Source organism: Poecilia latipinna, unplaced genomic scaffold (genome assembly GCF_001443285.1).
Source record: "Poecilia latipinna isolate Pla-1442-1.1 unplaced genomic scaffold, P_latipinna-1.0 Scaffold735, whole genome shotgun sequence".
Taxonomy (NCBI): Eukaryota; Metazoa; Chordata; class Actinopteri; order Cyprinodontiformes; family Poeciliidae; genus Poecilia; species Poecilia latipinna.
This window is the reverse complement of record NW_015113351.1, coordinates 248,306-276,200: the sequence shown is the minus strand read 5'-3', so window position 1 is coordinate 276,200 and position 27,895 is coordinate 248,306. Positions and strand designations below refer to the sequence as shown.

At 40.1% G+C, this 27,895-nt stretch overlaps 1 protein-coding gene across 1 annotated transcript; it reads right to left on the bottom strand.

Moving 5' to 3' along the window:
- Positions 1–17: 17 nt before the first annotated feature.
- On the bottom strand, positions 18–27,895 carry LOC106955445 (PDZ domain-containing RING finger protein 4-like). The gene is made up of 4 exons (XM_015045628.1): positions 27,434–27,895; positions 5,970–6,235; positions 5,301–5,403; positions 18–961 (listed from the first exon to the last, which is right to left on the bottom strand). Exons 1-4 carry the CDS (start codon positions 27,500–27,502, stop codon positions 632–634), a joined length of 768 nt encoding a protein of 255 aa, XP_014901114.1. The 5' UTR covers positions 27,503–27,895; the 3' UTR covers positions 18–631.

Genomic DNA, 27,895 nt, shown 5'->3' with positions numbered 1-27,895 from the left:
CACAGCAAGCATGTAACTGATTCAAGCCAAATCGACTGCTGTAATTCTGCCATCTGTGCCCTCGTGCGGGAAAGCTAATCCTCACAGCAGCTCTTACTTTTCCTTTCAGCCTGTCTTTGTCTTCATAATAGGATTGAAACTGCACCTGCAGTCAGACTGAATGATTTCCTAATTTATTTCCCGTCGCCCAAGTTCCCCAGAATTCCGTCATTCATTTGGTTTTCTCTTGGATAGCTCAATAATTAGTTTCCATTCCGTCTTATCAACGCTGTTGCAATAGGGGGATCTTTTTTTTTTCTTCTTCTTTTTTTTCTTTTCTGAGCTGACAATCATGTGAATTAGGAGAATCTCTGTAATACATTCCTGTCTGGCTTTGCATGTTTGGTATTTAGATGAGTGGCAGTAAATGGCAGAAGAAGTCATTTCAAACTTTGAGGAGAAAAGGAAGCAAGAGCCGCCGCCGCTGTGAGCTAATTAAAAGAATAACAACATGCGAAAAGGTGAAAAATGAGAAAGGAAGGAAGTGAATCATATTTCAAACATGACTTCCTTTTAGGCCATGCATGTCTCATTCCCTGTTGATGTTTGGCTGCAAAACATTGTTCTTTTCCGCCTCCCTCCGTAATTCAGTTCAACTCGCTCTCCGCTTTAGAACACAGATACGGGAATGGGTCTGGGATTTCGTAAAATCCTCGTAATGACTTCTCGCTCCAAAGAGACTAATAATGAGTCCCAAAAATAAGAGCTGTCCATGAGTATTCTGGAATTTTAAGAGTGTGACTTTTAAAATGTCTACTTCAATAAAACCAAAACAGGAAATAGTTTTATGTTGCACAAAGCTGTAATAGTGGTTACTAAGTACCTGACTGACGTAAATACCGGTGTCCTCCTCATCGTCGGTCCGGTAGCATAGCGTCAGACCCAGCTTATCCTCTCTGTTCGCCCGACACAGCTCCACTTCCTGTTAAACACAAGCAAAAGAAATATTTTAATTATTTTTTAAAAGACATTGCAGAGACAGTTGGTGACTGAATAGTGAAAATGAAAAAGAAATGCGTCAAAATCAGTCGCGAAATTTGGATGAGTCATGCAGACTAAAAGAGCTAAACTTTTATGACATATTTCTAGCTTACATAAAGATAATCCATTAGCTTTAGGTTTGCAAAAATGGCAAAAATAAATAAATAAATAAAATGCAAGGAGCTTCGTGTGAAAGAGCTCTAGTTGTTCTTTTACAGAGTCATTGTTTTGCTTGAGAACATAACTTTAATGACGTTTCAACCGTCTGTTGGTTTGAGGTTGCAGGTAAAGGATCTGAGGTAGCCAATTCAGTGCTGCTGTAAAATTTGCACTGTGCAACCGAACACTTTCAGTCCAAGCCTAAAACTCCTCTCACCGCTCAATATATCACACAGCTTTTACCCGACTCAGGTGGTAAAAGACGTATTGCGCATAGAGTATTTTTTACTGTTTTATTGTGTAAAAAAATACAACAGAGATAAAGCAGGCTGCACAAGGACATCTGTTATGGCTTCTATAAGCTGTAAAACGTCTTTTTACTGAAGGAGAAGTGCTCAGTCCCTGAAACACAACCCAACGTCATATTTGTCCCTCCACCAAACTGTATATTCAGCAGAATGCAGTCCGCTCATGGTGTGATCCTGGCAACTACCAAACCCAACTGGATGGGATCGTGTGGTAGGACAGGTATCATTTGTTACCGTCAAGAACACGTCTAAAACGCTCTACAGCTGAGTGGTGGTGTGCTTTAACACTGCATTTGACGCTTTTCAATGTACTTGGTATTGTAACGCAGCTGCGTGGCCGTAGAAACCCAAAACATGACCGTCTCCGTTTTCTATTCTTCCGCTAACCTGAAAGACAGTTAAGGTTTATAGGTCTGTAGGAACTGAATCAGTGGAAAGTTGCAGACTTCTGCAGACTGCATACCTTCATGTAATATCTGTATATTACATGGTCTTCCATCAAAAACTAAAATGAAGGGACAAAATGGCAATGAATACATATGAATGAGGTCATAATTAAATTAAGGCACAATATGACAGGGAGACGACTGTACCGTCGCAATTCGATGAGTTATATGGGGTGTCTGAATATTTTCGACAACGTAATTTCCCTGTTCTTCTGGACGTAAAACAACAAAAATATATATTTTTTATTATTATTAATTAAGTCAAGAGTGTTTTTTAAAATTCCCTTTGACTAAATAAAACAAATGTTTCATCGATATTGACTTTGGGGTGAACCGTTTGTGTTAGACAGCAGCATTCTGCTATGGGTGGATATGAGAATGTTCCGGCAGCTTCTCGTTCACTACAGGCCTGTTTTTTTTTTGTTTTTTTTGTTTTGTTTTTTGTTATTTGTAGAGATTATAAAGTTATTCTCTTTTAAGAAACTTTCCCCCTTTGCTTGACTGTTCAGGTCTCAGATGCAAACTAGTGGTGGTCTAATACATTTTTGTAAAAATGTTATTTGTATGGAAACGTCTACATTTCTAGCTCACTAATAGAAACAAAGAAGAGAAATACATGTTGAAGTACAGGCCCCCTTAATTTGCATGTTGTTGCTGTCCAAGCTCCACCTTGGGACGTGGATATTAATTAAGTCAAAGGATACAAAACTCAAAGCCAATACGGTGGAGCCATGCAGGTTGGGTCTTTCATGTCTTTGCAACCCTCGCCTCCTCCAGGAAATTTCCCTAAATTTAGTCCTACTCACCGCTGGTTCTTTTTGATCTCTGCTGTGTATTAAGGTAATCACATAAAGATAACTCTGGGGGTAATCTTTATTAACCTCACACTGCCAAATCCATTTCGCCTCTGTGATGAAATGAAAGAAGGGTTGTGGGATAGAACGACGAGTAAAGCGATGGGGGTGAGGGGGGGGGTTCTGGTGGAGGGCAGGCAGGAATTAAACCCCCTGTCCCGTGTTTCTACTGTCAGGGGAAACAACGATAGCGGAGATTGACAGGGGAAGAAATTAATTTCTGTGGCATTTAACCCCCTGTGCAAACAGCCCTGACCTTCAAAGGTTGGGTTGCGGAAGGAGTTTATGATTTTGTAGCACAACACACTGCTTCGCACCAGGCACACTCCTCGCCAGTATGATGAACCGGTTGATTTGTGCCTTGATATTGGCCTGCAATGAGATTAAACGTGTAATCTCTTCGAAAATTGGATGACGTCAAAGGCTACAAGAGATTATTTAATAATTGCAGAAGGATTATGATTTATTCTGATCGGCAGTTTAACTTTAAATTTTCACAACACTCCAGGAAATCACGCTTTTTGATACTTTTGTTATAGAGAAGATATGTTAAGAAGGTGGACTGACAATAGGTCTCATCCTGTTGCTTGGTGCCACATTAAACATCTGGGAGAAACATTTCGATCGGGCATTCACTTAGCCACCACCTCATGTTTCATTCAGTTGTAATTAGTGCCAAGCACAACGTTCCCTGGCTTATTGTTTCCTCATTTCAGAGGATGACAACCGTTCAGCTGTAAGCAGCTTTAAGCATAAGAGAGATAATTTGGCCGATCGGGGTTCCAAATTTGTTTTTACCTCCTGCTAATCTGTTGTGGCAGCTACACCAAGCCTTTAATCTACATAAAAGAAAAAGATGGGGGTGGAGGGAAAGAAAGAATATTTATTTTGCAGAACATGCAAAGGTATTCATTCCCCGTGGTCGAGTCCACAGGTGAGTAATCGTGCCTGGCTTGACTAGTAAAACTTACCCGAAAGGTGGGATTAAACCAAATCAAATTGTCTTTGCTTAACAGTGGAGTGTATTTGTTATACTTTTAGTTTTTACGCCTCTAGAGCGTTTCGTTTTATACTTGGCTGAATGCAAATGTAATTTCGCTGCACTGTACAAGCATGATGAACGTGTGTGAAGTGGTATTATTTGACCTTTCTCCAAACTTACTTAAGATGATATATTAAAAATAGGTTTGCCTGAAATAATTTGTTTTTTCTCATTTGTGGTTTTCAGCATTTTTATAACGTGGCACCTGCGACAAACCAAATTAAGATTTAATAATTTGCCCAACGGACACTGACTTCTGCACACCTCACTGCTTCCACTTTACTAATTGCATGGTGCAAACGATGAAAATCTGTCATTATTAAAATATTCCTTGCCTCCGAGGGAAGAAATACACCAGCGCCTTGGTATATAAATGTGTTGGAAACAAATTCATTCCAAATCGAAACTTGCTCGATCTGTCAAATTCATAACCCTGAAACTGGGCAGGGGCCTGGTAATGTTATGGTGTGCTAGATTTGGCAGAACCACCAGGTGTATCATGACAGCTGTACCCAGGTGGGCAATCAGTTTGAAGTGAAGCAAAACCTGTCAGTTAGAAGTCAATTTTTTCCTGGGAATGGCAGCCATGTTCTGTTTCCTGCAAGGGGAAAGCTATTCTTGCTTCAGTTAGATACACATGGATGGACTGGGGGAAAGTGAGGACAGCCGATTTGGTGTGTCCAACGTCTGGCAGGTGGGGGGTGGGAAGGGTGTGTGATTAAATGGGCGAATGTTGTACGGTCCAAGTTGTTCTGATAGCACTGCTATTACCAAACAAAACCCCTCTGTCACCATCCCACCACCGACCTGAACCGGGTGAGGAGGAGGAGGGGTTGCTAAAAGGCCACAGCTAACAGCAAAGGGATCCTATTAACCAAGAAAACTGTGCACTGAACCAGGAAGGACCAATTACACCACACAGGAAAACAGACAAAGCAAATAATACCCATCACTTTCAACCTGGGAGAACCTCAAGGTGGCATCATCTAAGCAGCACAATGCATCTGCTAAACACTGTGCAAAAGGTCAACTTTCTCCTCGAAGAAACACATTTTCTAAAATAAATAATTTATCTGCACTGCTGTGGCCCGTACGGCTTGAGCTATAATTTTATAACCAGAGGATTTTAGGTTAGCCAAAAAATTTTAATCAGTTGTAAGAAGTAGCACTAAATCAATATTTCTACCCAAGTAGAAGTAAAAAATAATCATCCAAAAAATTATTTAGATGTAAAAAAAAAAAAAAAGAATTAAGTACTTGTGCAAAACTTTTGAATCTTACTTTGTTAAAATTATATCATATAGACAAAATAAAATGATGTGCAGGTTGCGGAATAATAATAATAATAAAATGTAAATAAATAAATCACATCACTACAAAACACCAAATATCCTACAAATTCCCATAACATACATTAAGGTTAGTGGTTGCAATGCGACAAAATGTAAAAAATGATGACGAGAAACCCTACCTCGTACTCGTACTCTTCTGTCCTTTCCACTTCTCCTGGAGTGTTGGACATGTACTCCGGACATTCGTAAAAGTCGTGCTCCAAGGTGTGTATGGATTGACAGCTAAAGAAAAGAAAATCAACCACGATAAAGATAATTTACATAACATCGTCTTCCCATATCCACGCGTCCCATTCTGTGGAATAAATTAGATGGGCACCTGTTTATATCATGAACCAGACTTTACTAGCAGTTGTTTACCATTTTTCCATACCCAAAGTCTTTATGCTTCATCTCATTTTGTGACAAAGACATAAACAATTCCCCCCATTAAAGCCACAAACTCTGAAAATTGTCCCTGTGACTGCCTCACTGTAATTACTGACCAAGGCTGTAAGATTTTCAGTTTTATGAGGCAAAATGAATTCATTTCCTGTCCAGCAAAGCTCCATAAACAGCATCAGAATGGGTGCCGTGTCAGGCCGCCTACTATATCAGTCCATTGGATTTTAATCGCCTAGCAAAAGCCTTCATTAAGGAAAATGGATGTAGCACACCGAAGCAATTACTGTTTGCCAGTTCGCCTGTGCATAATCATATCACAGTGCTTGGCTTTGCTTGGGGTTTCCACTCTGACAGAGCTGCTTAATAGCTATTATAAAAGGAATGCAATGAGTGCTTTCTCTCACCTGTCGGAGAGCAAGAACGGACAGATGTCTGGGACTGGCGGGGTGGCGGGCCGGAGCTTGGCCAGCGCCATGATGTGCTCGAATGTGATGTCTGTTTGTGTGCAGACGTCGACCACACACACGTCCTGCGCTGCGCCGCAGCTCCTTTGCACGACGGTGGCTCTGGCGGGGGTTCGCCGGAGAACCTGGACAACGATGGGGTCTCGCCTGATGGCCTCCACCACTGACTCGTCATGTTCAACCTTGGAGAAGTCACGCCCGTTCACCTTGGGTGAGAAAAAAAAAATGAAGAGGTCTCATGAGGCAAATCTCACCTTTGAGCGAGAGCAGCTGAAAAACTTTGAATTGGCTCACGTTGGAAAAAACAACAAACTATTCATTTTGGAGATGTTTCGCTAATCAGAGGTTTCTTGTTTAACCCTTTAAGATATTATTTTACCAGAAATAACCAATCATTTGATTGAGCCATCCAGCAGCATCCCTTCATGCATCGACATCTGCATTTTTTTGTTTTAATAGTACCTGCACAATCCCCTAAAGTCTGGCACCAAACAGCATCCATTAAAGTATAAAAACTGCAAAATGTAAATTTGGAATATCTTTTCACTTCACAGTGTGTTCCCCAGTAGGCTGAGAGATTGTAACTGCTCACCAGCTGACTTTGTTTTTCAGAAATATATTTTTCTAGAGTGTGCATATTGTCTCTAATTCAAATGCAAGTCTAGCCTATTCTTACTCCAATCTATCTAACCGAGATGCATTATTTACTCTGAAATTCTACTATTAAGCCCGTTAAGTGCATAATAGCGATGCTGATTGAGACAAATGAGCAATAAAATGGAAACAAGCACCATCAAGTACACCATGTATCATCAGAGACACAAGTTTTAACGAACGTTGCATTTATAATTCACATCATCAGACACAGTTGTGCAACACTGGGATGGGTAGAGGAGAAGCTGTTTGTGTGACACGTCGCAGTGACTGCGTTTGAAAACATGCGTATTGATCCGCACATTTATTCAAACAGCTCATTTGTATTGATCCGGAGGATATGCAAAATATCAATTTGCTTGAAAAGGGTTTAACGGACATGCGTGTCAATCGTGAGCGTCGATATTACTCAAACACGACAGTCTGCACAATTGTCAACAACATCTAAGTTGTCTTTATTCTTCTGATATTTTGTTGCTGGAAGGAAAGGTCAAACTTTACAGTGTTAACGATGAATTTGCGTTGAAACATTATCTTTTTACAGTGGCAATTCCTGTTATCCTACAAAGGGGGATTTTTCTGTTGCAAAGTAAACATCCAATAAATTCAAAATAAAACCAAGCAAAGTTCAAAACAACTTGAAAGTTTTACTGAGTGGTAGAAGGACATATTAATCAAGGCATTAACTGGAAGGTAATTGTTACCCGACAGATGGGACAATGACAAAGCTTAATGGCTTTGAACAGGTTTGTCTATTCGAGCAGCAGATGTTTCTGTGCATCATCACGTTATACATACCCTGGCATTGGCAACAAGTAAAAACCAGAAGAGAAAGGCATTTAGATTTTGCTATTTAACTGAATTAGAAAACCCTGCCCCATCAATTTATATGTAAAACAATATTCAAGTTTTGTTTTTTTGTTTTTTGCAAAAAAATTACATTTTCAAGCAAAGATTTTACATTTTAGCTTACATTACACATTTAGACTCCTAATAGCTTCAATACTTAAATTAGCTTCAGCTAAAAGACAGATTGAAGTGTGCAGTGTAGATTCCTATGTCTCGCTCCATTTATTTCTTCTTCTTTTGTTCCTGTCCCCTTCACCTGCTGTGTTGATTCTGTGTCATTTGGCCATTTTTCCTCAGCTCCACCAGTCACGCACCCCACACAGTTCCAGCACATTCAGTTAATTACACTCTCATCTTCTTTGTTCCAAAACCCACCCTCATATTTACTTGGTTATTTTTCAGGTTCATCTGCTTCCCCAAAATGGTTCTCTTCTCTTTTTATGCGCTTTTCCCCCTCTGGGTTAGCCACAGTTCTGTGGTTTTCCTTAGTTTATTATTAAACATCAACTTGAGCCATCATGTCGAATACCAGGCCTATAAAATGGAGCAGTAATTTTCAAGTTCCATTTGCCTACAATATTAACCGGTTTCAATTCTTCTAAAGAAGTTCAACTTTTATATTTGTAGTCACAACCTTGTATAACTACTCTGTCGCTTTGAAAGATGGCAGCTGCCGGCAGTGTTTCTCGGTTCCGGTCCTCCAGCCCCCCCTCCCCCCCACACTGTCCTGCCTTGCATATGTTTTAAGCGTTTTCCCTTCTGCCACACACCTGGCTTGAATCTGTGGGCGATTAACAGGCGTCTGCGGCGCTCGATGGCCGCAGAAGAGGTCACGCAATCATTTGAAACAGGTGTTCTGGAACAAAGCACATCTAAAATATGAAGGGTGGGGAGATGGGTGTGGGGGGTGAGGACGGGAATTGAGAAACACTTGCTGCTGGGACCTCCCATGCATCTATCTGACTTCAGACATTGCTTTCTAGCTGGACAAAAGAAAGAAAGAAAAAGAAAAAAAAACACACAGCAGTCTCCTACTTGGATATGTACACTTGAAAACTAATTTAGTTGGTTTGCTGTTGACGACAGGACACTTTGTGACTGATTATGAGCTTGCTACAAATGCTTTGCGGAACCAGGAGCCAACTGCTGGATTTGTTGAAACGGCTGTCGTTCTACCACCGCTTTGCTTGAAGCTTTCAACGTACACAAAGCATATTGCACATGTCAGCCTTTAAACGTGACAGGGTTTCTATCAACTTGTCACTTCAGATGTTTTAATGTTATTTCCAGTCCTCAATGCAAACAGCGTGTGATAACAAAATCCCTAAGATAAGGGCCGCGTGCGTGCGTGTGTGCTTGCACTCGTGAATGGATGTGTTTGCTGAACTGAGATAAGAGCGAAAGCACTCAACCTCACAGCTAAATCTGACAGATATGGTGTCATTGCGAACAAATGGAAGCAAACGCAGAATGCACAGAAAGTTTTCACGCACAATTTAAGCATTCTGTCGTCCCCTAGAAAGACTTGAAGCGTCTATACGTTTGCATTCACGATGTTTGACTGAATAACTCCTGTCTCATGCTGAAAAGGGTTACAATGAACTATGAAACAATGAGCTGCCCTCGTCCATTCAGCGCTGACCTTGTCCTCCCCTGCGGCAGTCGGAGCCCTCGCCACAATCTTTCGTTTTACGCCTGGATTTTGATTTCCGCAAACTTCTGCTCAGGCTCACAAAAAGGCCGTTTTGATATTCATGGAGGCGCGATGTCGCGAGGAGGCAGGAAACGCAGGTGGCATGCGGCTTTAATCTTCCAAATCTCATTTCTTTTCCCTCCTCTGACTGCATTGTGAGGATTCAGAAGGGCTCACTGTTCATAAATGTCTCATTTCAATAATAAAAGTCTCTTACGGACGATATCATCCGGCGCAACAATGGGAAAAATTATCATGTTTTCGCACGTTCGAGTGACAGGTGTGCGCATCGTGTGGTTATACGATCGGTCAATTGAATCAGGCCCGATGTGCGGTCAGGATAGTGTGGGGATATTGACATGCGTCTTACAAGCGATGCAAAATCCCTTGAAAATAAGCGAGAGCTGAAATGAATGTTTCATTTATTCATTGTTGTTTAGAGATATGCTTCCGATGAAATCTAATATTCGTAATATGCCGGGTAAGAGACATTTTGGTGTAGGTTTTTCAGTATGTCATTTTTAGCTGTTTTGATAATTTTGTATTCCTGACTATATGACACAATAAATTGCAAAGTTATTGGAAAAGGGGATTACTTTTTTTTCTCTTGGTAGATAGAACGTATACCTCTTTTATCATATTTTGGCACCAGCCCTTTTATGTTTCCTCAAAGTGCCTTGAAAGCTTGAAAATGATGCATGGCTTTTCAAAATATTCCAAAAAGTGTGCCATATGTTTGCACTGAGAACCCTTTACTTTTGATAGCTCTATTAAATAGAGAGCAACTAAGTCCCTCCAGAAGTCTCTCCATTAGAGAACACGATCCATCTGGCATTCATTGAACCTTGTTATAGCTAAAATTGTTCTATGAAGGCCTAAGAGATTTGTTAGAGAATATTATGGAACAGACAGTATGATGAACATGTATGGGAAAAAGTTGCAGAGATGCTCAGAAAACAGGTGGAAGAAGGTGCTCAGGTCAAGTGAGATGAAAATGAAACTTTCTGGGCTGCACACGACATCTCATGTGAGGTTAGAAAAACTGTTACTCCACATACGGTGGTGGCAGCATTAGACGATGATGGTGCTTGGTGAAGGGAACGTTGTTGGAGTTGCTGAGATGCAGATAACTCTAGGGAACTATGAGAAGAAACCTGTTGAAGGTTTCAAAAGATGTGAGCCTGGGGCAGCAGCTCTCCTTCCAGTACAGACAGACCTACAGCAGGTTGGTTTGGGTCAGTACAGTCGATGTAGTAGGTGTTCCACATCATGACTCCGAAAAAAAGGTAATTAAATTTAGGGGGCCTAAGAGTGGTCTGAAATCATTTCTGAAACCGGTTTCTCCAGGTCATAATTACAATATCTAATGACTTGGTCTTACAGCATAAAATCCCATCGCCTCAAATATAAAACTCAACAAAGCTCTTGCAGCAACATCCTTTAATTTCACACTTTTCTTCACATTTAAGTTTTTGGTTAAACTTAAATGTTTAAGTTTAAGCAAACGACTGACCCTTGTTCACAGATTTTAAAACGTTTACCACCTCAGGGCCACAACAACAACAACAAAAAAAACCCTGACTCAAATGTATTTACTTTGTTTATTCTTAATTACACGAGCAACATTTCACCCTGTTTTGCATTTGTTTTTAAGGCAGGCTTGATCATCTTTTCCAATCAGCAACCGCTCGCCGCGCATCACGGTGCTCTGCTGTTTTACATTTCTGTATCACACCAATTAATCAAAGTGACAAGGTATTTAATGAGAGGCAATTAGAGTGTTAACCAAAATGCAAATCAGACAAGGACAGAGAGAGAGAGAGCACGTGTGGGGTGGGGAGGGAGAGACTTTGTGTTGGTTTGTATGCATGTGTGCGATTAGCTATGGCAACAGGTTCAAGGAGATTTCACTCAGGGCTCTAACTGAGTGAAATTTAGTCCACTTCTTTCCACCTGTTCTCCTCCACACCCCTGATATCATCTATGTGCATGCATGTGAATATGCGCACGAGTTGCTATGAGTGTCCTTGAGTTGTTTTTTTTTTTTTTTTTTTTAAAGCAGACAGTGGCTCCAGCACAACAGGCGAAAACAACCAATTAGTTCTGCATGAGAAAGTGAGCATGACAAGATGAAACATGGACTTAACAGCTGCTGTCGAGACGGAAGTTAAGTAGCGCGCTTAGGTCAGTCTCTTCTACATCACACGGGATCTGTGTGCTTCAGATTAGAGCATGTTTCCTCCAGGAATCGCTCTCCGTAGAGCCGCCTGGCTTCAGATGTTAGATCTTGCAGTCGGAAGGAGCCTAAAGATGAAGCCGCACCTTTCAGTTAAAGACTGGCAAGTCGTCAAGGAGTTTCACAGCTACGGCTGGCCTGCAAGTCCCATATGTCCATGTTCAGTGATACTTGCTAAAAGTAGCATACTTGTGTATCGTCCCTCAACTGGTTATTCTGTATTCAACATTCCCATCATGAAACATAAGTGACACATAAGTGTCCTTTAATCTGATTGATTTTGCTTCTCTGCAGCTGATGCTTCACCGTCTCTGTAAACTGGAGTCTGACGCATACTTCTGATCACTTGGGAGTTCTACTCTTAAAACTACGCGACAATGTAAAAGACAAGCCCCGTTTTCACAATTCACAACTGTCGCGTTTACATTTTTGGGTATGCGTAGTTGCTCAGGTTTTATTTAGAGATTGAAAAAGCTATAGAGTAATGTCCAACCTGGTAGAAAACTTGTAAAAAGTCTACAGAGTACTTGAGTCTGTGGCAGAGGTTCACCTTCCAGCAAGACAACAATAGCAAATGTACTGCCAGTGCTACAAAGCATTAGATAGAAGCATATCTAGTGTTGGAATGGGGCAGACAAGCGTCCCAGTGTTAATTCAGATGAAAAGCCCTGTGTAGTTGGCAAATCCTTTCTATCCTGAGCTTGAGGTGTTTTACAGAAGAATCAGTTGCTGCAGTGAAATTTCGGCCCACAAAGTACTGAATCAGAATAAAAATAGATTGTGTGATTTTTAACTGGGATAGTGAAAAACTCAGAGGGTTTTTTGAATTTTTTGTTTCCCTCTGGAAACCCTAAGCCAACATGAAGTATATTTTTATTCAAGAGTAACATTCTTAGTTTCGTTTTAGAATAAAAATGGCTCAAATGCCTGTATTTTAAAGTGGTATCTCATTTTTTGCGCTAGCAAAGGGCCTCTTTATGGTCTCACCAGTAAATTCCATGTTTTGTGTCATAAGCAATCCCTCCTCCCCCCGTTCTTTTCCTGCCACTCTCATCGCTTGCCACCTCATTTGAACTAGTTTGAATATCGTGTCGTATGTTGCCGAAGAAGTCCATATGCAAGACATTTCTTCTTCATACGTCTGTGGTATTACACAGGTAGCTGAGGCATGCAGACCAGCATCAGAAGCTGTTGACTTGTGATTGTCATTCTGAGCAGCTATTTCTGATGCAAGCGAAGGGAAATCAAAGGTTATCTGTCAGTGAATGCATTAGGAACCCTCTTATTTCCTCCTCTTTGTCCCACTTCTTTATGCAAGACAGCCTTCCTTTCAATTAGGCTTCATGAATACAGATACATCTCACTGTTTTACTCCTGCAAAGAAACACATTTTGTCTTGCTGTCTCTTTCCTTTCCTTTCCTTTTTTTCCCCAAGGTGAAAACAACTTTGTCTCAGGACTACAAATCTCTCAACAGCGTTCAAGAGGTCTTCAGCAGATCCAGTAACGTAATCCTCAATCTCTTTTGCCTTATGCGAATTGTATCTTAGTAGTTTTCTTAATTTACTCTCATAAATGAGCGATGCTTTCTCCTTTGTGCTCCCGTACATCACGCGCTGCCATTTAACTAATAGGTTGTGTGTCTTTGAGCAGCCATGGATGCCACGGGTTATGACAGACTGCATCAGGAAGACATTCATTACCCTCACCATCCTAGCAACCAAATCACAATAACTGCAATCCAAATGTGGGCACCCAGCCTCGCTGCCACACACTCCTTATTTCTTGTCACAGACGCATAAATTAGCCTCCCTTTTGTCACATCAGGAGGCTGGCAGGTTTGAGAATTGGCTCGGTTTGTTTTCCTCCTCGTGACACGTGGAGCATTAATGTTGGGACGGGAGCAAAAAAACAACAACAACAACAAAAAGCTCTTCATTGAGAAATCAATAAATGCCACTTTGATTCCCACATTTGTACATAAGCATGTAGTTTCATGTCTGCGGAATGTCTGAATGTGTTTTATTAACATTTCGACCACATATAATTGGGTGTATTCTCGCTGATGCAGATAGTTGCCTTGACTGACTAATGTAATTGGCCCGTGCTGCAGCAGGACTCTATTGTTGCGCCGTGTCCTCCCCAAACTCATTATATCACCGTTAATCTCTCATCTGCCATTAGAGCAACAGCCAGTGAGCCGAGCGTAACAATAGAGTGTCCCGTCTTTGAGCCCCACAACCCACACTGGCAATGAGTTTGAATTAGGCTCTCTGGGGTCACCGATTAGACCCTCATAATTCATCCAGATGGCTGAGTTCACAAAGAGGTTATATTTTACTCCCCTATTTGAAAGCTGAGTAACACAGAATCTCCATTTAACTACTTCAGTTACTTCTCTATTTTGGTATCAACTTTTCTTTTTCTTAAGGTGGATATTCTTTTGTCAGGATTTATTTTGAATATTATACAGCAACAAAGAAAAAAAATGTCTCAAATATATAGATGCTTTACAGCACAAAAAGGGATAACTCAAGGCAAAAGAGATAAAAAACAGCCAACCAGCTGTTGTTTGTGAGCATAGAGTTAAATCAAAATTGCTTTTTAAAAAGAAATTTAAATTTAAATGCTAACAGATTACATTTCATAAGAACCTTCTCCAAACATTTTTCTTAGATATTTAGCCAGAATAATTTGCTGGAAAGGCATTTTTTTCCTTGTGACTGAGCAAGATGAATGAGAGATTGTTTAACTTTGAACCCCAAATGTAATTATTTTTGCCAATAAACTTGCTCATAAACGGACTTTCTTATGCTAAGTGAGTTCTTAAATGTTACAAAAAAATCAGTAGTTTTCAGCAATTGTGCTAGTCATGCCTAGTCTTGTTTTGCATTTTAACTGTTGTCATTTTCAGCACCGTAGATGTCAATTGAACTGAGAAGCAAGTTTTAGCAACTTTTCCTTGCTTCCCTCCAGAAGATCTACTTTTTAAACTGAAGGAATAAAATCCAGAGTGTGCACCAAGGGAACACTAAAAGCTGAGCAACAACTGGATATCATGCATACTTTTAAAACAGATAATCTTAGAGACTGTGATGTTAAAGGCTAGCTGTAAAATCGAGATATTAAAATACTAAGAGAATGTTTCAATTTCCATATTTTACATAAAAAAAGCAATAGACATCATTATGAAAGCACCTTCCTCCCTTCACAATAAAAACTGTGGACCAAAACTAACTTGCAACCTTAGAAGTAAGGAAATAGAGGCATCACAAAAGGTCAAAGCAAACCAAACATTTCAGCTGCTTTTAACTCATATCTGACATTCAGGATGCTCATTAGCACCCCATTTATTTCAGCTTACTTAGATCATCGTTGCACACAGTCATATTATTCTTCTTCATACGAGCCCAAAAATGGCTAAAGGCAAAAAGTCAACTCTAAATGCAATCGGGAGCATAATTAGCAGAAAAGCAGCAGCCTGGGAAGTGAAAAACCCCACTAAAGAGCGGGAAAATTAAAGATTTATGTGCTGCTTTTTGCATAAATACAAATCTTCTTATTTCCCAGAAAAGCCTAGAGTGTGTGAAGTTTTCTCTCCTCCCACCAAACTTTACCCTTTTTTTCTAGTGATGCGTGTTTATGTTCACTGGAAGCACCTAACACATTAGCATTATTCATAACGTTAAGTTTCCTCAGTCTGCCCTTTGGTGGAGAAGAGAAACGACTTTACACTTCATTTACACTTCACACTAGATGTGAGCATGAGGAGAGCTGCGCCTGTAATGAAAAACGCCTTCGCCAAACAGATACCTAGTTGCTTAAATGAGAGATTTTCCGTCGTTTAATTTGTTCCTAATTCAACCGGATTCAGTCCGAGATTTAACAATATTTCAGTGTGACTGCAAATCTTTAAATCTGACCACGCAAATCACAAAGGTTGTGGTCTTTTTTGTTATTTTCTACAACCAAACATTTGCAGAAATTAGAAAAAAACCAAAACTTATTTATTATTATTATTTTTTTACATCTGTCACTACTAATACTCCATTCATATTATAAGACAGATAATCAGTGGAAAAAAAAATTGAGGTTCTCTGCCTTCTGGCAGTGCTCCTGTTGCCATCTGCAAAAATACACAGTCCTCAGCCATAAACAACCAATCAAAGCCAGGAGGAGGGTCTTAGTGCTGTCAGTCAAACGAGCCAACCATGAATGCTCAGGCTAGTTAATATAGCCGCTGATGACAACATATAAATATTTTTCCTCTTACGGTAAGTTGTTTTTATTAGTAAATTGAGCAGCGTATACAAATTCTGGATATTTTCATTTTTAGCTGAAAAGATCTGAATTCAGAGTGCCATGAAAAAGTCTGATATGGGTCACATGTGGGCAAAAAAAATGGATTTGGGTCACAATTGCCTGCTGTGTGTACATAGCCTAAGTACCATTATTTTTGGATCACTGGTACAACATTGACAGGGCATTTTCATACATTTCTTAGCAATACTTTTCTCACTGGCACATATGTGCAATATGTATTGTGTCTAAAAAATATATATATACTAGTCCTAGGTTGATAGAAATCCTAAAGCTGCGCATCTATGCCACAGAAATGCAAGGAAAGACACAAAACAGTGTGGCAGGGTAGCTCCTCATTAAAAAGTGTGTCGCATGTTTCCACGTAGAACCAAGCAGGGCTTCAACCGTTCTCCACCCTCAGGACATTTCCCATATCAGCATAAGGCTTACGGTTACACCTCCCACTAAATGTAATCACCCCCCTGCTATGCAGATGGTATAGTGTTATTCTATCTGTAACTGGACTCGGAGCCAGGCTCTGAGTGGGCCTAATGACTTCTAAACCCAAGCTGGTTAAGCGAGAAAGCAACACTGCCTCTCTGGTGCAACCTGATCTCCCTTTGGACCACCTGGTCCGAGGGTGTACACAGAAGCTGCAAAACACACTCGACGGCGGTGTAAGAAGAAAATATTTCAATGCTTTTAAGCGCGTTTGTAACGTTTCATGAGTAGAATTGTTTGGCTTTGAAAACAGGATGTAGCGAAAATACCAGAGCTTTAAAATTCAAGCAATCTGCTGTGAATCTCTGTGAAATCCAACATGAAGCTATTATTTATGTTTGTCGCCCCAAACGATCGCATAGCAGAGATGTTCTTGGCAAAAAAACCCCCAGAGATTTCACCTGTTTTATCTGATCTGACAATTGGTCAAATCAAAGATCTAATCTCCAGATCCAACTGGAAGAAATATGTAAACGTGGAGAGTGCTGGAGGTTCTCTACATCTTCAAAATTATGCCCCAGTATTTCCCTCCACTCCTCTAACTGCTCTACGTCCAGGGAATTCTTTGTGCATATTTCATGTGTATGTCTGCTCTGCCGTTGCAAGCAAATGCCTCCACTGCATCCATAACTGCTCCAGATGGTTTATCTTAGCATCTGTCTAACCTGACAAAACATACCCTGCAGCATGTGGCCATAAGGTGTCTTATTTGGTTATTCTGGCAGAAGGTTGACTTCAATCTGTATAATAGTAATCGTCTGAAAGCGGAGTGTGACAACAGACAAAAATGACTATCTTTCCGGGCAGGATCGACACTTCCGTGACTTCAATTGATGTCTTTTTCTCTGCAGGGTCATTCTAACAAAACAAATCTGTGGCACCGCGGAAGCAGAGGTTGTGCCCAACTATTTTAACGAGTGGAAGAGAGGAGAATCGACAGGCAGGGGAAGTGAGATGGAACAGACCTGATGCTGTTTGATGACTGATAGGCAGTCAACCTATCCGTTTTTGAAAAGGTTTAGAAGAGAATACGAGGATTTAACAGAATCTGGTGGTACGAAACGCATCTTTCAGAGCTTCTGTTGACTTATTTTAAACTTTAAACTCCATGCAAATTTATTAGGACATTTGAGTATGTTTCTATGTTTGTACATTTAGAGACTGAGTATTTTGCCGTTTTTGTATATCTCTTCTTTATACGAAAACGTACGTCTCAGTCGTATTCCTTCTATGTGACTCTTGCCACAGATTTTGAACTGCTTGTTAGTGTGGACTTTGACTGGGCCATTCTCATACATGAACAGTTTGATTTCCCCTTCGTCAACACTGACTAGATTTGCTTTCCCTGTTAGAGTCGCATGTCCGCCACCATGGTTAACGAGGATTGTGCATCCAGGTGGTTCAGTGTCGAAGTAAAGGAGTCTGAATATAAATGTGGACCAAATTTTGTAATTATCCGCTGCTTTATCTCAGTCTATCATTCAAAATCCCAATCAAATACATTGAACATTGTGGCTTATATAATTGCAATATATTGCAAAAAAAAAATAAATAAATAAAATAAAAATAAATAAATTCCCTGCCTTCCTTACATCTCATTGGATTGATCTTGACATAATTCATAATCACCGACAGGTGACAGGTTAAAAAGTGTTGATCGACCCTTGAATTGCATTTTTACACCGTGCAAAAAAACGGAAAAAGGCAGTAAAACTGACCCTTTGCGATCATCGTTCTGTGTGATAAATCGAAAGTGCAAATATGCATATCTGCTTTTGTACTGTGCAGTGGATTCCACAGGCATCACATGTTCATCCTTTGCCTCGTCTGAAGGGAGGTTAGAGAAGAGGCAGCGAGGAGAGTGACTGTGCCCAGGGAAAGGGCTTTTATCCCAGGCTTATCAGAGCCAGCGCAGAGGGAGATTGTTGGCCAGTGGAGCAAGACGCCGATTGTTGCTGCCTTCGCCTCCCACCCCCGTCTCCCCAATCAACACTGGACATCCCTTTCTCCCCTCACTAACACATGGAGGAACAAAGTGTATGTTTGCTCACGGGTAGGCAGATTGGAAGACAAAGAAACATCGCAAAAATTGGGCAGAAGCATTTTAGTCTTTGTTGATCACTCTGTCGCTTTCTCTCGGTTTTTGAAACTCAAGTAAAAAGTCTTACCTTACACAGGATGTACTTCTATACAGTACAGTTCCTTGTGTTACTGGCAATGAATATTCACCCTTTTGCTCTCCCCAGTTCTTGGCGAGCAACCAGAAGACATTCTACCCACGGTGCCAGCGACGAGGACATATGCACCTCTAAATCATGTGGTATTATCACCATGCTGAGCTCCAATGAGCAGCTATAAACATGATGGAAGACACCAGATGATCAGTGTTAAGCAGCAGAAATCATTTCCATCATGTGTAGTTAATTCTTGTATTTCTTATGAAGAGAAAATATTTTACCTGGTTAAATCTAACAGTTTGATGAAAACAAAGATTGAAAATGTTTTGGAAAAAAAATAGAAAAAAAAAACACATTCAGGGCATGCAAGACTGTCAAGACGATTTACGGTGATAGGTAAAAAGGTCATCCTCTGCGACCCACGTCAACAGGCGGACGACGTACTTGTTAGGATGAAAAACGCAAGAAAGATGGAAAGGTCAGCACATTGAATGGCTCAAAGTCCCATCAGAAAGATTGAAAAAGACAGAAACAGAAGAGTGCTTCTTTCACAAATGATTTGTAGTATATTTTACAACCTCAACCTGTGAGATCACTTATATGATGTTGTAGCTTTGTGAAAAATTCTTAATAAATAAATAAACGAGCCATAGCTTCTCTGGCGAGTAGCTACACATCTCAACAAATAAAGTTGAGCTTCAGGTCCGGTTTGGGCATATGGATGTGCCGGCTGTGCGGGTCTGACCCCAGCCTCCCCTGCTCTACGTGGCACTTGCAGGACACCTCGGGAGGGTGGCGGGGGTGAGGGGCTGGTTGTCTAGCCTCCTCTGTTCTGTCTAACAGGCTGGACATGGGGCACGGCATCTGTCTCTAGAGGAAATGCTCACACCAGAGATTGGCCTGGTTCGCAACAAGAGCAGACCGGTATACATAAGGTGTGCAACGGGGGTAAGGTGGATATTTTCAGAAAAGGACCTACAATAGTAATTTATAGGGCATGTGTGTAATACATGGTTTTAAAAAAAATCAATTTGTAACCACTTCCCTTCCTCCTCACTGTCCTGATGAAGCAACATTGCAAACCAAAGAAATCCCTCAAATACAGCAAGGCACGGGCCACTTATGCTCAGTTCACATGCCAAGATTTTCAGTCCGATTTTTGTCCTGTTTTCCCCGTTCCTACAGTCGTAAGGACACCCTGATTATTTCGACTACTTTGAAGATAATCTTACCAGATATTCCTGCCGTTTGCAATGCGTCAAGGGAAATCTGGTTCGCTCAGAAGGATGTCGGGATTGCTCAGGTCTAAACACGGAGGGCCATTCATAATACACAGAAGACAAAGCTGCCATGGCACACCAGAAAGTCTAATGGAAGTTGGAGATGTCTTTGGATCGTCTCTTCTCTGATAAATAGATCTGCTTCTTCCCAGTCCGCCATGTTTGTTTACTCCGAACTCACATTTGGTTTCGGGGGTTCTGGGAAATTTTCTGTCCAACATTTGACTTGTTGGTGAGAGAAATCGGTTGAGTTACAGATTCAAAACAACCAAAAGTGTACTTTATTTTTTCTCTTTTCATTGGATACTAAAAAAAAAAAAAAGTCCCAAAGTACCACATTTTCACTGGGTTTATGGTGCTTCAAAATGATTTGACAACATATTTTTGGACAAGACATTCTTTTCAATCATCACACTTTTTAAAATATATTAAAATGCTATAAAATCACAACTGGATCCTGGTCGTTATTTTAATAGACAACAGAATAACATAAAATAATGTACATTTCCCCCATGTACTGATAAGTTGAGTGGGTGTAATTAATATTTTTTCTTAGGTCTAAATGAGTACAATAATGAATATATGGCATATATAAATGTTATATTGCTGCAATATGTTTTTTTTGCACTACTGTTTTAGATAAAAGCAATTAGATTATGCAAACTGTTTTTTGCATAAATGATGCCATTATGATAACTGGCATCAAGGTTATCATACCGTGGGAATCTCAACCCTCTCACACTCATACAATTTGCCGTCTTCTGCGCTTTTGTTTGACACAATAGTGCTGATTTCGGTCAAACTAAAAGCACAAAACATATGGGCCCAGTGAGACACTAAAGGCCAGAGGCTGTGGGACAATTTAACACAGCCACGAGCAAAATACATGGAATAGCATTTGCTACACCCTGAATGGAGCCCCGCGGAGCGAGTTTGCAGAGCAACACGCTCGCACACACCCACACACCAGTGCACGCACGCACGCCATCACGAATGCAATGCTGAATGTAAATGGTCTGACGAGAGTTATAAATCTCTCAGTGGCCGCTGGGCAGCAGGGGTCGAGCACCCAGCGCTCCTGTCAGAATGGTGCAGCTGTGTGTGCAAAGATAGCTGGTAGTGTGGAGAACAGGCCTGCAGGGTGAAAACTCAAATTGGTCTCTGAAAAGCTCAGTTACTTTTTTCTAACAGTTAGAGGTCTGTTGACAATATTACATGTCAGGTACAGAGGGAAAACCAATACCCTAACTCCAAATGGCTGCCATTCCAGCTGCCATTGTTTCAGCCTCTAAATATATTTTACATCCTTGAAAAGAAACTCTCCCAAAGGGTGTTATCGCGCTAGAAGCTCGAATTGTATAATTCATCTGTACCGGTGTAAAATATTTAGCTGTGTGAGAGTTTAGCTTTCCAGTGTCAACCCACGGGGAGAGTTTATGAACTGCAACTGGCAGGCTAAATGCTGACACCGTCAAGAAAGAAAGCAGCCGCTTCAGCACTTTCCTCCCTAGCTAATAAATGTCTTTAATTAATTAAATGAAGTACTGTCCTGTACTCTTGAATTGAGAACTGGTACAGTAACACAGAAACATTAAGGAAACTACATTTGCTGGAAAATGCATATTGGTTTATAGTGAACTATTAAGCCTTTTAGCAAATGTGCAAAGGGTAGTTTATGTTAATTCTGTCATATTATGTGGCTCTTTTTTTTAAAAAAAAAAAGAACCATTATGTTGACTTTTAATTATTTTAAGTTTTCTTTTCCTTTGACCCAGTCACAGATGGAGTTCCTGGTGTGATTTGGATCACCGTCCTACGTATACTTAGGATTATATGAGATCCACCTAATGAAGGTTCTGGTAAAGAACAGGATTCACGGTTCTGTAAATGACAATTTGTTGAAACAGCAAAGTAACCGCAGACAATCACACTCCCTTCACCATGTTTGTCTAGCAGACTGTCTGTTCTCCACTTTCCAAGTTTCCTTTATTTGTGGAGAATTGCTGTAGTTTTGCCGGCTGTCCAAACTCTTAGAACCGTCTTTGAAAACATATGCAAACTGATAAAAGTCAGTTACACAGATCCGAACAAAATGTGTTGTTGTTTTTTTTTTAAGATCTTTCAGCTAACTTCAAGTTGTAGGTTCTATCTAAGCAATGATCTGATTTTACAGGTGTGGTGGTGATTGAAAGTGGCACTGGCTCATGAAATTTAACTTGATTTATTTAAATATTGTTGTTGTGTACTCATTCATCCAATAATAACAAAAAAAATTCAACGGTTTAAAAAATTTGGCAAATATAAACCTGAAACCTCAGATAATGTGTTTTTTTGTTTCTAAAACTAGACCACAGTTTTTTTTTTAATCTGCTAAGCTCTCAAAGCAACCATTTCAAAACAGCCTACCACCGACAGACGACAGAAGGACACTCTTCAACAAAATTTCACGTTGCTAAAAGCCACAGGCCATAATATGATGAGGTAAGCCACACATAACAGATGAGCCTCTAGACAAGTGTTAATAGGACACCCTTTGCACCAGTCCCCACCTGGCTTTTGGGGATATTATCAGCTTCCCGGAGTAGTTCACAAGCATAATTAGCTAAGATTGTCCCGCTGTACTTCTATGTTGAGTGTAAAATATGGGAAACACAATTATTGTGCGTCTGCTGAAACTGAATTGAGAGACAGCAGAAAGTGAATTCTGAAGTGGAAAGGAGAGCAAAATTAATGAAGGTTACAGAGAAGGAGAATTACGCAAAAAAAAAAAAAAAAGGAAGGGGGAAAAAATGACGAAAAGTAAAATGAGACGGAGGGATCGTTGGGGAGTCTCCCTGGATTTGCAGAATCCCCCTTAGCCTCAAGTTTCAGGCCAAAGTCACACTGACACACTTGCAGCCTGATGAGCATTATTTTTTTTTCTCTCTCCTTCTTTCTTCAACACTAAAAATGAGAACTGTTGGTGTCCTCTGACAGTCGCAAAGATCATTTGACTGTAGTGTGGTGACTTGTGCACAGGCAAATAATACTCTCTAGGACATTTGGCAAGTGTAATTAGGGATTAAAATGCATCATTATGGCCATTTTAGTGTTTGTTTCAGCCAATCTTGATGTGAACCCAATGTTTTATGGTTCACCTGCTGTTATTTTACACCATAAAAACTGCAAAAGGCTCTTCTGTTGCTTTGGCTCTTTTTGAGTGCCCCATACAAATCGAGTTTACTTGTAGAACCTCACTGAACACAGGCACCATAAAAATCGCCTTGTTTTACATGTAATTTCTTACTGTGAGTGTTATTAGTAACCCGTTACTGACATGGTGATATAATAAGAAAAATAAATAAGAAGCTCCCCAACTGACATGATGCCAAATGTCACTCATTCTAGGGAGTTTGTCAACAACTAACCAATTGGTGGTTGCAATTTGTTCTGAAGTACATCCACCTCATGTGGCAGAACTGAACCACTGTCAACATTGCCAGAGTTCATCATCCTAACGCACCGTGGTCATAGAAATTTCAAGGGAAATAATAGGAAATCATGGACAAACGTTGTCAGTGGGGAACATGCAATCCGGACAGCCGTTGCCCAGAACGCTTAGAGGACGGGATACGATTTATTACGTTTCCAAAACCCAGAATGTGGAATAATGCAAGTAAAGGATCAAGGCCTGAACCCCACCTCATGTCTGGTTGAAAGAAACTGTGATCGACGGCAACTACCACATGCTCACCTCCACAAAGATAACCGGTAGAAAATATCCAATTTATTGTCAAAACTTACTGACAGTCTAATCAATGATCAATAAATTAAAGTAGTTATGTTTGTAAATTTCATATCTAGCTCTACGGGAGCATGAAAATATGTGCTGCAGTAACTGTGGTACAATGTTTTCATTCTACTTTTTCTTTATTTTCAAGCATTTTCCTGAAGGCAGATTTTCACAAGAGGGTATTTAAGTCATTACTCATAATGCGTCCGGCGGTCCAACATAGCATTCACACTCACATCCAATAAGACTTTCTGCCCCTCATTCTTCCTCTGACTGCAAAGGCCTTGGGATTTAACACCGATTTCTCCATCGTTTCCCGCAAATAACCTTACAGACCTAATGTAGGACTCAGAGAATTTTGTTGCCTCTTCTCTTTGCCTCACTGTTGACTTATAAGACAAAAATGTCTCAGGTAAAGGCACTGAGGTCCACTATCTCTGCTAAACTGTTTGTGTGTCGAAGGTCTGCTGTACTTCCGCCTGGGGGCGGAGTCAGCATCACTTCAATTGCCCAACCTTGTCTGATTGGTCAGTTTTACTGCGCCAATTACAGAGAGCATACCTCAAAATTGAAACCCTAAAAATTATGTTATGAATGAAAACGTATTTGCCTATCAACAGATGTTTCTATTAGCATTCAAACTTGGCATTAACCCACTGCTCTAAGTGGTCAAACAATTTATTAGCTTGAATGAATGAATAAATAAATAAATAAATCAGTAAAAAAAAATAATATCCATACTAATGTAAAATTAAAAATGAAAACAAATCACAAAAAAGTGAAGTATCCATGTCTTTCCAGTAGGTGGCAAGGAAAAACGAGCCGCTCCTAAAACGTAAGAGGTAAATTCTGTGAATCATTCTAAATTATCATTATTAGTTGATGTGCTTATGCAGTCACTCTCAATAATTACATTTAGCACAGGGGTTAACTTTAATTGGAACATAATGAGAAAAACATTTAGAAAGATGTATAAAAATAAGTTAAGACTTTAGTACTCTTGCAAATACCAGTAATAGGCAAGTTTCCACTACCAAGGTATACCAAGGTATTAGAAACTGAGACGCCAGTTTGAGCATATAGTAACACATCACAAAGCCTCCACCACATGCTGCTGTGCACTGCCTGTCAGCTCGCTTAAAGAAGGTCCCCACATGTTGCCCTTGCTTTCAACAAAGCTAAATTCAGCCATCAAGAAACATTTGTGGTTATGAAAAACACAAAAACTCACCTAAAAAAAAAAGTTAGTTTTTAAAAACATACCGGCCAAGCAAAGACCAACTTGTCAAAGACGTTAACTTACTTAGTTTGGCTGGCTCCCTACGCAGCAGGCCTCACTAACCAGTCAATGAGCTTGTTAGGCTCCCAGTGTTGCACAAAGAGAAAATCAGCACTATACTACTTTTTTTGCTTTGATTTATGTATTTAAACCAAAATAATAAAGGACAAGCCTGTAAATACAACGACTGCAACCCTGAATCTCTTTGAATACATTTTCAGCTAGATGAATATTTGCTGCTTTTCCATTCCAAATACAATTTATGACAGACTCAAGGGCAACATACAGTGAGAACCAAATACCAGTTAATGCCAAGTTTAGGACACAAAGACAGTTTTGTGAGGTACAGTATATTGTTATGCCATTGTGAGTTTGTTTGAGAAAGACTTTGTTTTTTTACAAATAAATTAGAGCTGTAAGCACAGGAGAGAATATAAAAAAATATATTAATATTCATGTGCACATAGCTTATGAAAATAAGTTGTTGCTTGTACAGACGGATAGGTGATAAGTAAGGATTTTTGTGGAAATGTGATTTTTGCTTTGAACCTTATAATTCTTAAGCTTTTGTTCAGTTTACTGTCTGTTTAAACAGCTTAAGAGGCTTGGATTTCACAGCTGGTCACATAATGCACCTTCTGCTTTTGGTTAGGCGAGTAAATTCCCTTTTGCATCAGCAACAAAAAGGAGCCATGACCTCCTAGAGTTTCCTATAATTGGCATGTGTTACTTGCTTGTCTGCTTCCGAGGCATCCAACATAAACAGCACAATCCAATTAGTGCACGGGGTAATAATAAACATAAGAGCTATATGATTTCCAGATGGCAGGTTTCCGAATTACATTCATTAGCTTAAGCTTTTCAACACTAATGGAAGATCATAGAATTTATAACATTTTTATTACTTTAGAGAGAAAGCGAGAGAAAAAAGAAACAACTGAGATATTCACCATAAACATACTTCATGTCAGCAGCTAAGAGCACATTCTGATGTACTTGTATCCACAGCTATGTGAAAGCACCGGCACGGTTTGTAATTTGATGCCTTTGATTGTGCCCTGCTGAGTTTCCCCGCTGTCTGTAACAGTGTAAGATACTAAATGATGAATGAAAGCTGGCCCTGATGTTTGCCTGTACTGCAATCAGAAGACCAACAGCATGTATACTTCACCAACAATCTGTCCATTTATCCCACATCAACACAGTCCAGTTATCAAGAGAGCAAAAGTCAGAAATGTGGCATCATATCGCTTAATTGAATCATGATTAATGTTTCCAAACAAATCAATCTCGATGATCAACTTGACCTTTCCGTCAAGCAAGATTTCAGAATTCTGTGTAATTTCCTGCATTAGACTTAAATAGAGTCAGCACATAGAATAACCAGGACATCAATCAAAATAAAAGTAAAAAAACAACAACAAAACACAAAAAAAACAACAAAAACATGGTTGAGAGCAAATTATAAATGTGATCCAAAATAAAAGAAAAATATTAAGCGATTTAATACCTACTGCTTAATATCTATGGTATGTTTGTTAATTAAGCGGCAGAAACATAAGAAAAACATTACACGAATGAAACTGCAAGTGAAACTGATAGCATGACCTACATTCTCAGCATCTAATAATTATTTTCTACTTGCGGTCTCTTTTGTAACATATTACTCTAATCATCAGATGGTCAGTTAATGGATAAAAATGAGTTGTAATTTGATGCTGTACAACAATGTGAATTCCACACCGTTGATTCCAACATACATGCACTATTCAGAATAGAATGCATAATAATAAGTTGCATGTAAAATGTGCTTAATTTCCTTATGTTTAGACCAGCATAGCACACATTTTTGAATGAATTTAAAGCAAGATGGCTTTAAACTCATTCAAGAGTTTAGAGTTTTCTCAGAATTCCAAAGAAAATGTTCTTAAAGGTTATATTTTTGGAATCTTGGAACGCTCTCTGGAGGTACAGCGGCTTGTTTTGACCACATCTAATGTCTGATGAGGAAGTTTTGAGAAAACCACAAGAAGCAGTACTTTCAGTGTACAACAGTTGGTATTCATAAATTCTGCAAGACTGAAATTATACCTGTATAAAAGTATGTGGTTACTAGAACAAAACTAAAATCCATACAAGGCAACAGAAGGAACCTTTTGGTAAAACGTAGAAATAAATCCCAATAGGATTTTCAAACCAGCAGCAAAACAATGCCTATCTTACAACGGGTCAGTAACTCCCCCCTCCCCATCCTGAAAAAAATAAAAATAAAAATAATAAAAAGAACCAGCAAGACCTATTTGGAGCTTGGCTTTTGAACTGCACTGCTTCTGTAGCATCATGGGCAGAGCAGATGTGTTGATTTCCCCTGGAGCCAGTGCAGGAAGAAGAGCTGAACTTGTCCTCACATCTTCTGCTGCTAAGGAGAGATAACTAGCTCCATTCTCTTTGAAGGAGAACGAAAACACGCATGCTCTCAAACTCTGCCTGCCTGTTCCAAAGTGACTAATTTCTCTCCACTTTCCTGCATATTCCTCTCACTTCCCAGCACTTGCTTTTGGGAAATCCATCTCTCTCCGAATTACCCAATTATTTCGACCAGGGAGGGTTCGCGTCGCCTCACAGCGCTGTCATCCTTCGTTCCGCGCCTGGTCTAACTTACCTGTGCAATCTCGTAGAGCAGTTTGTAGTGTTCCTCTCGTTTCTGCAAGGTGCACAAATTGCAGCCCATCCTAGTTGTCAGGGAAACGGTGCCGAGTGCCCGCCGGAGTGTGTGCGCTTGTCTGAGGCGTGTGCGAGCTCCCCCCAGGGCGATCCACACTCGGGCTCCTCTTCTTCGTCTCCCTCACTCTTCCTTCTCATCCGTGTATCCTCAGAGATCCTTCCCTCTCTCTTTCTCTCTCTCTCTCTCTCTCTCACACACACACACATATGCTACCCAAATTTTAGAGTTTTTCTTTTTTGTATCCCTAATGAGTATATAAGTCTCTAATTAACTCAGTAAAATGCACCTGGCTTCCCGTTCCCTCTTGCCTGTCCCTCCCTCTCCCGGCTCTCACTTGCATGCCTCCATACACTCTTCTCTCCGCCACCTCCTCTCTCAGTGTGAGCGTACTCTCGTCTG